General features: G+C 50.8%; 1 protein-coding gene across 2 annotated transcripts in view; it reads right to left on the bottom strand.

Moving 5' to 3' along the window:
* The window catches only part of MTHFD1L (methylenetetrahydrofolate dehydrogenase (NADP+ dependent) 1-like), a 138,766-nt gene that overhangs the window by 35,686 nt on the left and 89,726 nt on the right, over nt 1-13,354 (bottom strand). For both annotated transcript variants that reach the window (XM_012721984.1, XM_012721977.1), the window contains exons 19-20: nt 11,102-11,209; nt 8,802-8,954 (exon numbers count right to left, since the gene is read on the bottom strand). In XM_012721984.1, the coding sequence (XP_012577438.1) occupies nt 8,802-8,954; nt 11,102-11,209 (261 nt within the window). The remainder of the gene's footprint in view (nt 1-8,801; nt 8,955-11,101; nt 11,210-13,354) is intronic.

Genomic DNA, 13,354 nt, shown 5'->3' with positions numbered 1-13,354 from the left:
AGCAGTGTACTTCGTCGATCTGCCTGTTCTGCTCCCCACTCTGTCTCTGGTGAAGCCTCTTGCCACCCCTGAGCCTCTGGCCTGTACCCCAGTTCCGTATGCACAAATAAATAAATCTTTAAAAACAAACAAACAAAAAAAAAACACTGCCTCTTACTGTCAGCAGTAGTCGGGGTTTACACTTCCAAAGGACAACTGCGTGCACATCGTGACTTTGATAGATTTCATAGCCTTAACGACAAGTGAACTCTGCCGCTTGGAAGCGGCCTCACCCACGCCATTAAGCAGAGAGGAGGGAAGAACGCAGGGAGACAGGAGACTGGCTCCCTGGTCCTGAAGGACTCAATCACGACAGTGCCGCTAGCAAGTAGCAGTTGCGGACTCTGACAGAGCAGTTGCGGGCGTCAGACGAGTCAAACACGGCGTCTCCGAGAGAGAAGGGACGACTTCTTTGCAGGACAATTATCTTGTGTAATGTCGTTTGAAATGACTTAAAAGCCTGGACTTGTAGCCAACAACAGCCCCTTTAGAAACTGAATCATGGAGGCTCCCCGGCCAACTGTACCTACTAGGGCTTCTTTAACCTGCTCCTCCAGGGGGCCAGTGGTGAAGAAACCCCCACGTGTCCCCGGCCTGGCCTTCAGGTGACAGTCCTGATCCTCCCGGTTACCGCGTACAGAGAAGTTTCCTGTCCGGCCTTGCCATAGTAGGGTGAAGGAAACTGCTGGAAGGTTTTTTTTTTTTTTTTGCATTAAAGGTGCAGTCAAGGGTGACCCGGATCCCCTCACGGTGGGCCCACCAGAAGTGGCCCTGCACCCCATGCGGGGCCACCCTCCCCACAAATGGTTCCCCTGAGCTGGGCCAGAGTCTTGGGAAGGTCTGATCACACATTCCCGAGCTCAAGTGCTTCCTGCACTGGTTCCTTCTCACAGCTTTAGGGTCAAATTCTCCCAACTACAGTCTCCAAGATCCTCCATGCTTCACCTCATGAAATATTCTGTAGGAAGCACCTCAAGAACACTTTCGGGGAGGTTGTCAGACCACTGTACTGTACCTCGGGGTGGGGGTACCCCTCTGCATCCTGGTACCTCTGGCACTTAGCCTGTCCGTTTCTGCTTGGCTGCTAATTGTCCAGGGCAGGGCAGGGCCATGCTTGCTTGGAAATACGCAAAGATCTTTTGAATTGAATCCCCAAGTTCTGGTTCTGGGCTCTTTCTTGAGCTGCAGAAACTAACTCCTAAGTGTCCAGTGGACGACTGGACTGGGAGCCCGACAGGCACACTGATGACCTGGTGCTCCCTGGCCACTCACCAGCGTGGTGCCATCAGCCTGCTCAGTGCCTCTCGCCCTTCCTCCAAGTCCTCAGAAGCCACCCAGGCCCCTTCCACTGGCCTCCGGCCGACCACACCCCCAACCCTTCCTTGCCCTGTCCACTCTCTCGGCCCCGTCCTGGGTGCCTTGAGCTCTAGTGACCTTGGTTTCTCCTCCCTCTGCCAGGAAGCTGCTGCCAGGTTCCCCTGCCCACAAGTTCAAATTCCCCAAGTGGCCTGGAATGCCATTCAAAGCCCCACCTCTTTAGCCAGGGCCCCCCGTGGTCTTCCCTTTCCCGCTCTTAGCACGCACACCCCTCCTTGGGCACATGTCACTTGCTTTAGTTTCTCAGAAGTTGACGTCGTATTTCGTGGAACGTCCTGCTGTGCCCCAGGACGGCCTCACCTTCGGTATAATGTATACACGGACTGATCCCCCCAAAGGGAAACAGTGATGTGTGTGAAATCTCCTCTTGGGCAAGAGCTCACGAGTCCAGAAATGCGCAGAACTTTAGACTCTTCTTTGCCATTGATCAGCCGCTCACAGGCGGGTGTGGGGAGCAGGGAGCTGAGCTCTATGAAGCCTGGGAAGAGCCACTATTCTTACTACTATTGCTCGGACCGTGATGAGGGCGAGAGCAAAGTGGAGAGACCGGTCCGTCAGCAGCATGCTTGGGCGGGTGTTGATCTCTGAGCCCAAGTCTCAGCGCACCTGCAGACAGATCTGGACCTGGAAGGAACTAGCCAGCATGAAAGCAATGGCAATGGGACTGAAAGGCTGGAGTTACGCGCAAGTCAGACAGGCGAGCTTTCCCTGCGCCTTAAAAGACCTGCCTTTCCATTATCACACATATATGCATAAAAATGGGTGGGTACTATACTAAACAAGGCAGGCCGCAAGACAAATACTGTATTATCTTATTTATCTTACAGCATCACATTCATAGAAACAGACTCAACTGACAATCACCAAGGACTAGGGGACGAGGTCTATGGGGAGATGTGTCATAAGGTGTAAGCTTTTAGCTCTAAGAGAAGCAAATCCCAGGAATCTAATATGTGGCTTGGTGACTATAGTTAACAATATTGCATCGTATACTTGAAAGTGCTGTGAAAGACCGTAAATGTTTTCACTGTAAAAATAAAATGCTAATTATGTCATGTGAAAAAAAAAAAAAAAAAAGACCTGCCTTTCCAGCCTGGAAACTGAGCTGGGCCCCCAGTGCCGGGAGTGTGGGCGCCCACCCCTCCACCACACGGCCGTCCAGCTGAGGAGAGGCCAACAGATCGGAAGACACGGCCCCGCCCCAGCAGAGGCCTGGTAACAGGAGGTGTGGCGCAAGGTGACCGCATGAAGGAATGGACACCCACAGAGAGCCTGGAGCTGCAGCACAAATGCAGAGGTGTGGGGTGAGACTGGAGTGTTGGGGGTGGTGTAAGCGGGGTGAAGGGATGCAGCGTGCTGAGGCAGTCTAGGGCGTCAGCAGGCCTGAGGTCCCAGAAGAAACACAGCGACGCTTAGTGGGTGGATGGAGGAGATTAGAAGGGGCAGGGGAGGATGGAGGTGACTTTTAGGGTTCTACAGCTGACTGCTGGGTTGGATGAGTTGCAAACAGGAGACTAACATCAAGGTGGACGCTACAAGGTGGACGCCCAGGTCTCCTCAGCAAGGTTCGGTGCCTTTACGCACTCACCCCGGCGCATTCCGACATCGTTAGAATGTGTCTGTACTGTTTCTTTATGGGTCTTCCAGGGATTTTACAAAGAAATCCCTTTCTCTGATCATTTAACCCAGCATGAGTTAGTTCCCTAATACTTGTAACGACTTTATACTCGTTCGCTGCGTTAATTAGATCTGGGTAGAGTCACTAGATAAAAGGCTTTGAATTTTCAAAGATACCCAGGAACGACTAAGGAATCACCCATTCTCTAAAAAGCAGGACACTGCCGATATTTTATAGCGACACATATTACCTTATCAGTTAATATTTAGTCTCACGCATGACGGGCAATTTAATGAACACATACACAGTTAAGGTTGTGAATTGCCATGTGTTCAAGAGGTCATCAGTTATTTCCGGCAAAAATTACACCCCCAGCTTTAAAGAGTTGCCTTCTACACTTAAGTCTAGCTTGTCTTTCTATCCCTCCTGTTTACCACACACACAAAGTGACTCTCAGGGGCGCTGGGCCATTATTCTGGAATAATGGTATTTAGGTTTGCAGTAATTCAATTTTCCTTGCAAACGCTACTTAGCCGTTGTGATGAGATGAACTGAGTAGAAATGGAGATTCCAAGTTATTACAAATCAACAGAGGCACAGAAAATAAACTTCATGAGAGCAGTATGATTCACAGTTGTCTGTCAGAAGGTCTGAATGGGGGTGCAAATGAATAATCACCAACTATGTTGTGAGTTTGAGGTAAAAATGGTGAGAAAGCAAGTAGGCTGCTGCCAGAGGATATTTAGCCAAATCCTGGAGAAAACAAGACCCGTAGGCTGACTAGAATTCGGTGTGCAGCCAGCCTAACAGGCACCCACTTCTCCGCTTATGGACAGGAAGAGCCAACTCGTGGGAATTAGTAACAACAGGTTAAAAACTGTACTCAAGGTCCTTCCTTGGTGGCACAATGGGTTAAGGACGCAGTACTGCAAGCTGGCCAGCCACTTCAGTGAGAGTTCGATCCCCGCCTTCCCCAGAGGTGACCACATGGAGCCGCTGACCTCTCCTGACCCGCCCGCTGCTCCCCTCAGCAGTGTACTTCGCGGATCTGCCTGTTCTGCTCCCCGCTCTGTCTCTGGTGAATCCTCTTGCCGCCCCTGCACCTCTGGCCTGTACCCCAGTTCTGTATGCACAAATAAATAAATCTTAAAACAAAAATTGAACTCAAGCAGAAATATCTGGCATATTATTACTCCATTTGCTTCCCTGCTTAAGGATGAACTTCTTTTGAAGGAAACTTCTGTGGACGCTAAAGATAAGCCAGCATCCAAGTCGGGGAGAGAAGTAAGACCCCTAATGACGGGGCCCTCCCCTCCTGGAGGGGAGGGAGTGTCATTCCCATGAGTCGCCGTCCATTTGGCCGAGAGTTTCTGGGAACGGAGGTCTCGGCTTGCCTTCCTCTCCCCAAACTCGAGCGAAACTACAGGAAACCCCTCTCCCGCGGCCGCGCTCCGCTCGGCTCACGCCTGGGCGGAAGCGGCGGTCACGGAGCAGCCCGGCGCCCGGCGCGGGAAGGGAGTGGAGGCCCGGCCGGCAGGACGGCGTGTTTGGGAGAAAGCAGGAAATTCTGATGTCCAGATAGAGAGCAGCGGCGCGAGGGACCCGGGCTGGGCGGGGGAGAGGAAACCGACAAGATCCAGGGGCAGCGGGAAAGGGCACCGCGCTCAGGGAAGGTGAGGCCGGCGGGCGGGGCAGGTGCAAGGGGATCCAGGTGGCCCTGGCTGGCAGGTTCCCGCCACCAAGGAGGGGGAGCGGGGTGGCAGGGGGACTGCGTGGGACCATGTGCTGCGGGTGCCTCGTGCGCCTGAGCCCCCACGATGCGCTGAGGTGTCTCCTAAGGGGGTGCTCATCCTCTTCCCCCAAGTGCAGCTGTGTGGATGTTGAACATTCCCCTCCGGGACTGGCCATCGGTCTCTGGCCAGCGTGAGCGGCCTCAGGCTGCACCCAGCCTCCAGGCCTGATGGTTCATCCCTTCCTAAGCAGGCCTGACCCACAGTCCCGGAAATGCCACATTCAGGAACACTTTTACAACAGAGGGAGCGAAAACAAAGAGGCTTCATGAAACGTGAGAAAGGGCCAGAGGCCAGGGCTCTGCTGGGTGGGGCTGCAGAGGTCTTCTGGGGGCCCCCTCCCGCCCAGTCCACTAACTCCCCACCCAGCATTAGCTGTGGGTGACATCACTGACTTCCTGGACACCCCAGCCGTTTCCTGCTTTCCCCAGGCAAGCCAAGCCTGGCGTCACAAGCACCTGGAGGCCGGTGGGTCAGGGCAGAGTGGAACCCCGGGCCACACAGCGTGCGGGTGTTGGGGAAGCAGCTTGCTCTCCCGACAGGCTTCCACGCTGGGATGCGTCTCACCCAGACCCGTCACAGCAGGAGGGAGAACCCCACGGACGCACACAGGTAGAGTCTCGAGGCCCCGGTTCCAGATGGAGCCGGGGACACCAGGGGCCAGGGCCACACAGTGAGGACCCGGGCTCGGCCATCTGACCTGCCACATCTCAGCGCTCCAGCCAGCATGCCTGTCCTGCCTTGTCGGCCAGTAACACAAGAGCACAACGGGTCTTATTTTCCGAGTCTCAATAGGCTGCCAGAACGGTTCCAGTTCCCACTGACCACGGAGTCAACCCGAAAATGCCTTCATCCCTTTGTGGACGCAGCTGAGAGACCGCTTAACCCCAAGATTCTAGCCCAGATCCACCCCCCCCCAACCCGTCCTCCGCCAAGAACCTCATGGTCTAATTTTACATCCGATGCCTGTCCATAAAGAAGACTTTCTATTCCAGCAGACTCTGTGTCCACAAGACTTCTGCATGCCCCCGTGTGAGGTCAAAGGGAAACAGTTGTTCCACCCAAAACTGACTTCAAAGGGTTTCTGCTGGGAACTCACCCTCGGTCCGGCACCTCTCCATGCCTCTGCTCTGACAACGCACTGTGATTTCAGAGAGGCCTGTGAGAAGAAAGGGGGTCCTCACCCCTCCCCACTCAAGGCTGTTGGCAAGCAGGGCCCTGGCACAGGGCACAACACTATCTTGCATTTTCAGAACAGAGCCTGGGCTCACAGATTTAAGCTGACATAGATACTGGGGAGTGTGCTTCCTAGGGAAAAGCCTAGCTCTTTTGTCCTTCTTTCTCTGTGTCCCAAATTTTCGGATGTTGAAACATCCAAGACAGCCCGGGCCAGGGGATTCCGCCAGCCAGGTTCTTCCTGCTGGTCACAGGCTCTCCTGCAACTGACTGGTCTTCGTGAAGCAACTCAGTATTTCCAGCGTCCGTCCGTCTCCCTGTAGACTGTATCCGCAGGTTGTAAAAGTGACCTATGCCTAATGCAGTCATTTTAAATCACAAATAAAGGACCAGAAACAATCTTCTCTTAGCATCATTGCGCCACCTCACTGGTTTGGTGTCTTGCTATCGTGTTTCTATGTGGAATGTACTGATTTCTCAGTGACGCCCTTTCACCTCCTCTACTTGCATGTTAGCATTTTCATGCCATGGAATTTATACCAGAGGATTAAATTGTCCTTATAAACTACAGAAACTTAACGTGTATCAGGAATATACACGTGACCACGGGACAGAGATCACTACTGAATTTTTTTTGGGGGGGCGGCATGAGATTATTTTGGATAAGTTTTTTAAGTTCTGAGGTTTACCGAGCACTATAGACCCTAAGCTTTGAGAGAATTTTGGAACATAACAGTACAGAACAGAGCTGGAAAATCTTAAAATCAGTTTGCGCCTTTCTCCGCACACCCAGGATCTGTGTTGGTAGAAATATTTCCTGCGTGGAGATGCACGGCGTGGTGACCGGCTGGTCCACAATCTGGCACTATTTTGTAGCTTTCTGTGGGAGAAAGAGTATGCACAGAGAAGCGAGAAAACACATGGAGTTTACTGGGCGCAAAGAGTTGTTTTAAGAAGGAAAAACGAGCCACCTCGCAGCAAGATGGAAAACGCGCCGCGTTGGAGAGAACAGCAAACACGTGGGAGCTTGTGTGGGCAGGTACGTGCTGGCGGCGGCCACGGTCCTGACACCGGGGACTGCGGTCATCAGCGCCAACCAAAGGGTGCCCCAGTAGGGCAGGACGCGGTATTAACGTGGTAGAAAAACGCGACTTACAAGTACAGAGGGACGGGAAAGTAAATAGCAAAATCTGGAGAAAAAGCTGAACGGCAGGTATGCCGGGCGCTCGCCCAAAGCGCTGTTTGCCATGGGAGGAGGGTCGGCGCCTGGTGGGATTCTCTGCGAGGGGCACCCCAGGACCCAACGGCAGGGCTTTCTCCTTCCTCCAGCCACCAAGGTCTGTGCTCCCGCGGCTGACTTGCCAGCGCCTTCGGGGAGGCCTGCGTGGGAAGCCGGATCCTGTTCTTTCCCAGGGGTGTAGGTGAGGGAGGGAACCGGGAGAACATACGGGAAGGCTTCTGCAGACTCAGTTTGGGTTTCTGTCTGGAGTGGAAAGAGGACTGTGTCTTTCCAGGCACTCCATCAACGTGTCCGGTGATTAACAGTAAGTGTGATTCATTGTGCTAGAATGTTCCCACCTGTAGGTGCTGGCCTCCGTGTCCTCACCCCCCTGGACACCTCAGCAGGAAATTCCCTTGGATGTCCTGTGCCTGGTGACAAGCACTCGAAGCATTTCATCGGGCTGTGACGCGGCCCGTAGTGGGGTCACCTCTAAGTAAATATCACCCTTATTAGGGGCCCGGCCTCTGGTGTTTGTCCAGTGCACACTCAGCTTCCTCTCTGTCATAGAAAGCAGAGTTGAGTGATGGCTTCCTGACCCCCGGGAGGTCAGCAGTGAGGCACCAACCACTTCCTTCCTGGCTCCTCACCGTTATCTCTGGAGGACCTGACCACAGAGCACCTGAGCTCACTGCAATGACCACCGGAGCGACCTGGCCCAGAGCCGGGAGAGGCCACCGCACCACAATGGTGGCTAAGGGTGCTTTTCAGGAAACCCAGCCAGCCCGCGGCCGCCTCTCCAGCACCCACACTTTGTCAAAGACGGACAGAGGGGGCCGAATGGACTATGCTCACCCTGCATGGACGACAATGATGACCCTTTTGAGTTTTTGTTCTAAATTGAATCCAGGAACACTCCCAGGTGGGAGGTCGATTTCAGCCATGATGGATAGCCAGGGAAGCTGTCAGATCACTGCGAGGCCGCCACAAAGCATGATAAGTACAAAGTCCATCACTATGGATTTTAAGCGCATTACGTTTTGATTTCTTTCCTAGTCCCCCTGCATGCCCATCAACATAGCAACATAGTCTCAAAGAAACAAGGCCGAACATAAGAACTCCTGGGGTTCCCTCATTTTCCAAGTTTCCCCCTTATGCTGAGGGACAGGGCAAGGGAGAAACTCTCATTTCCCCAGTCCTGGGGATGGGAGTTGGCTGGCACAAGCAGACACCTCCATTCAACCCACTGCAGCGAAATCTTATCATTTGTGAGTGTGACAGTGTAAAAAAAAAAAGATCAAGGAGCGCGATCCCAAGGCATTCTATCATTTACAAGCAAACAGAATTCTCCCAAGTTATTCTTTTTTGTTCTAAGGAGGGGATCAGCTTCAGGACTCCCAAGGACCCCGACTGCACGACAGAAACAGAACAACCTACGTACACCGTGATGGCGGAGGTGCTTTTACGTCCCGAGTGTTCACTAAATAGCAGCTACTGGTAGTGGACGCCAAGACCCCTGCACGGCGGACAGGGAGCTCCCAAACCAGCGTGGACTGGGAGGGTCTTGGAGAACGTCACTCACCGTTCCAACCAAAGGGTAGATGAAGCCGGCGCCGATGCTGGCCCGGACGTCGCTGATGGGTAAAATGAAATCCCGGGGCACACCTTTCTTGTCAGGCTCGTGAGAGAGAGACAGGTGGGTCTTTGCCATGCAGATGGGCAAGTTTCCAAAACCCTGTAAGAAACGAAAGGAAGCGTGTCCTGTGGCATAACCACCAGTCTCCTTTCTCTGTCTTGGGCATTGGCCCAGCCCACGCAGAGCCGGGCACACAGTAGGTGCTTGCTGCTACTTGTTCATTCCACAAGGTGGGACAGAATCTCAGAGACCAGCTCCTGGCAGGTTGCAGGCATCTTAATAATGCTTTGGGAGAATTCTCCCTGGGGAGTGGCAGCAATGTGCGCAGGTTTCGGGGAAAGTGTGGCTATTTCCAGGCAGAGCCGAAGCAGCAGCAGCTGGAGAAACTACTTCCGAGGATATTAATATCCAGACTCTGAAAGGTAATCTAGAGACAGGCCCGTCATGAGTCACGTCGTCCCTCGTTCCTGGGGGCCCGTCAGGAAGCAAAGGGCTCTTTTGTGTTCTGTCTGAGTCATGGCTATCTGACCGGCCATTACATTATGTGAAATAAGATGAGGTCATTATTTAAGCCTCTTATTTTTAAGGACCAAAGGGTACATCTGACCGGCGTTCTAGGGGGACAGGGCAGGAAGTCACAGTTGGTGTCTCATAAAAGGACAGTGTCCTCGGGGCCTGATGAAGGGTGCACAGCGCCCCGAGAGACTGTGCTAATTAACTGCCTCACAGACGTGCCAAGGAACTTTTAAGGGATGTCCCCTTACTAGAAAGAGATAAAAAGACAATTTTCAGAGGCAAACCTCATTGAATTTACGTAAAAATCACACACAGGATTTTACAGTATTGTCCATTTGGGGGGCTGAGTTCTCTTTCCCTGAAATGCTATAAATACTCTTGTAGACTGATAAGAATGTTGCTGAATTTTCACAATTGCTCTATGGAGATGGTGACCGGAATTATGGGTTTCAGTGATCAAATATTGAAGTAACAGTTATGAACGGATGTAGGATTGCAGTAGGGAGATTAAAACCAGCACCACCACCAGCAACCCACTCTGCCGTATACCAGCACCTGACACTTACTGAAGTCTGGCAGGGAGGAAGGAACTCAGAAGAGTAAACTCTAGTCCCTAAGTAGCGTCTCTGAAACATTATGGTTAAAAAAACCTCCTAAAATGACCTTATTTCACAGCACGTGAGCACAATGGTAACACGTACGTTTATTTTTTTTAGAGTGCAGCAAAGAGCGTGCTAAGAAAAATGAACTGCTGACTATCTTACCAAATCCGGGACACACTGGTTGGCATTGGAAGTCCTTATAGATGTCAAGAATGATGCATAAATAAGAGGTGATTCTTACAGTGAAGCTCATTTGCCAGCAAGTTCTGGAAGCACCTGGGTTTGTGCTCTCTCCCCCTTTCTTATTTTTTAAAATTTGCGGTAACACTGATAACACTGAGTATGACTCAGAGGGGTGGGATCAGCCCCTTCAGGTGCATGTCACAGCCTGTACCATACACCTGCTGCTGCTGCCCACTGTCCATGTGCTGTGCCCCCGCCCTGTCTGCTTTCCCCTCTCCTGCTCTGGTAGAAGGGTTTCGTCATTGCAAACTGTATGGGGCATGAGACATATGGTTACTCTGGTCCAGGTGGCTGAACACACTGCATGGAGTCCACTAGACACGGCCATTATGGAACATTCTCCTGGTGTTGAGTCACGGCCACCTGCCAACTCGTCTTTATCATCTCTAGCTGCAGATGATGATGAGTGTTCAACCTTGGTGCATAATCTCCAGGTAAGGAGCCACTTAGAAAAAAGAGCACCCCCCCATCTTTATGTGCTGTACCCCTACTTGCCTGACCTGGCACCATGCTCTTAAGGTAGTAAGAGGTGCCTGAAATGAATGAAGCATAAAGGGCTGTTAAAGCAGAGTCCACAGCGGTATGGCCAAGGACATGCTCGCTGATTCTGGCTGAGCAGGAGGGACTGGAGAGCACATACCACACACGAAAACAGACACCACGCACAGTACGTACACATAATCACAAATAACAACACCCAAGCGTATACCCTCAACAGAATATCCTGAGAGTCCGCCGGCACCCAAGGATAGAGTTCCATCTCTGTGGACCACAGAGTGGGTTAAGTCAAGTCCAGCTGCTGGGACATGACCTGCTCTGAAGTCAAGTTACTATTTCCAAAAGCTAAGGTGGGCTCCCCTTGCATCGTCAAAGCATCCCTTTTACCTGCTGTGTGTAGCGATCTATTTTGGATTGTGCCTGGGGAGAGAGCTCGATGTCTTTGGCTCCATAGACGGTCTGGGCAATGGTTCGTATCTTTTCCACAATTGGAAGCTGGAGAAACACAAGTGACGGCAAACTCATTAACATTAACCTAATTTAAGACTGTGAGATTTTCTGTTATTTGCTCAAAGTCTCTAACCAGATTCCTTCCTCAGCTAATGTGGCATTTGAAACAAATCCTTTATCACCCTTAAAGCATGGTCTTTCAGGTCAGAACCAACTAGCGAATAAGAAGCATCAGATACTCAGTCAACTCAGGTTACTTATCCAGTTAATCATTTTTATCCATTGCAGCATTAAGAAAAAAACAAAAACATACTTCATGCAGTGCCTTTTGGACGTCGTATAAGTCAGAGAAGGAGCCTCCTAGCCAAAGACTAAGTGATAGATTTTAAGTGGGTCTCAACGTGGGTTAGAAAACAGAAAATTTAGCAATATTAAAGAAAAGGTATTTTTTTGTATGTGTAAGAGTGGGTTGCTATTTTAATATAATGGCAACTTCAGTGCAAAATAAGAGCTTGAATCCATTGTCAGGTTAACGAATTATGAGAAATCAAAGAGAATGGAAAAATCACACTACACATAAGGGGATAAAAGTAGGGAGGAGAAAAATCTTGTATAAATGCAGATTGCAGTTAAAATACTGAAAGCCATCTTAAGAAATAAGAATGGTTCATTCAGAAAGAATTGTCATAAGTGATTCTTTTTTTCTTTAAAAAATTTATTACGGCCCTCCCTGGTGGCACAGCGGGTTAAAGCATTGCACTGAGAAGCTAAAGCCACTTCTGCATGAGTTTGATCCCTGCCTGTCCTGGAGGAGATCCACATGGCGGGGCAGACCTCTCCTGACCCGCCGGCTGCTCCCCTCAGCAGTGTACTTCCTCCATCTGCCTGTTTTGCTCCCCACTCTGTCTCTGGTGAAGCCTCTCACCGCCCCTGAGCCTCTGGCCTGTACCCGAGTTCTGTATGTACAAATAAATAAATCTTTAAAAAAAAAAAAGTTTTTTAAAAAATTATTTATTTATGCATACAAGAAATGGGGTATAGTTCAGAGGTGTGTGTAGAGGGCGGTGAAAAGACTCACCAGTGACAGAGCAGGGAGTGTAACAGGTGGATCTACTGAAACACACTGCTGAGGGGAGCAGTGAGCGAAACAGGCGAGGTCTGCTGAGCCATGTGGGCCAGCTCCCTGGCTGGGGTTCGAACTTGTGCTGCAGTGGCTGGAGACAGCCTGATAGCGCTGAGACTCAACACCTTGCAGCACCAGGGAGATACCATAAAGTGATTCTTTATTTAACCAAATTATGTGACAAAACTGTTCACAATTTTACTGTGGGTAGGAAGCACAAAGTCACAATGCAGGGCTGACTGTTGGGTGAACAGCCACGTGATCAATAGAACCACCCAGGGGCAGATGTAGCTGGCTGGCAATGGCACATGGCACCCTTACACCAATTACTGTTGACACACAGCCACCTTTCACTGGAGGACATAAACCGGGGTCAGAATCAATGCAGAGAAACACTTTGCTCTGAGGTGAGGAGACTCAATACTGTACGTTCTCTCCAGCTTAACTTGTGTGCTCAGTGCAGTTCCAGTGCAAGTGCCAAGAGTAGTCTTGGTTCTTGGCCAACCAATTCCAAAATTGATAAAGAAGAGTAGTAGCACTATAAAATAGGTAAGATAACTTCAAAACTAAATAAACGCTAAAGACCAAAGATAGCTTGCTTTACCAGGTATCAATCACACTCCAAAACTATGCAAAGTGATTCCATGTGTATTGGCACTGGATTAGATGAATGCATCAACAAAAGATAAGAGGGAACCCACAGGGTACCCCAGCAGATGTGGGTAAAAGCAACATAGAAATGGCACAAAACAGGGAAAGGGCTGGCGACCCAACTGACATCTGGCTGGAGAGACATAAAATTAGCTTTCCCTCTTACACCAGGCTTCCAAATAAATCCAATATGGGATGAAGTAATACACTTCAGACGAGAACATATAAGAAAGCTCTGGCAACTCTACGTCCGAGATAGGAAAGGATCTTAAGGGACCAGACTTACAGATTGACTACAATGAACTTTAAAACTTCTTGTATTGGCCCTCCCTGGTGGTACAGCGGGTTAAAGTGCAGCACAAAGATGCTTAAGCCACTTCCGCATGAGTTCGATCCCGCCTGCCCCGGAGGTGACC

The sequence above is a fragment of the Condylura cristata genome, unplaced genomic scaffold (genome assembly GCF_000260355.1).
Source record: "Condylura cristata isolate star-nosed mole 26May11 unplaced genomic scaffold, ConCri1.0 scaffold00001, whole genome shotgun sequence".
In the NCBI taxonomy this organism is placed as follows: Eukaryota; Metazoa; Chordata; class Mammalia; order Eulipotyphla; family Talpidae; genus Condylura; species Condylura cristata.
Note: the sequence above shows the minus strand (reverse complement) of the source record. Positions and strands in the feature narration are given on the sequence as shown.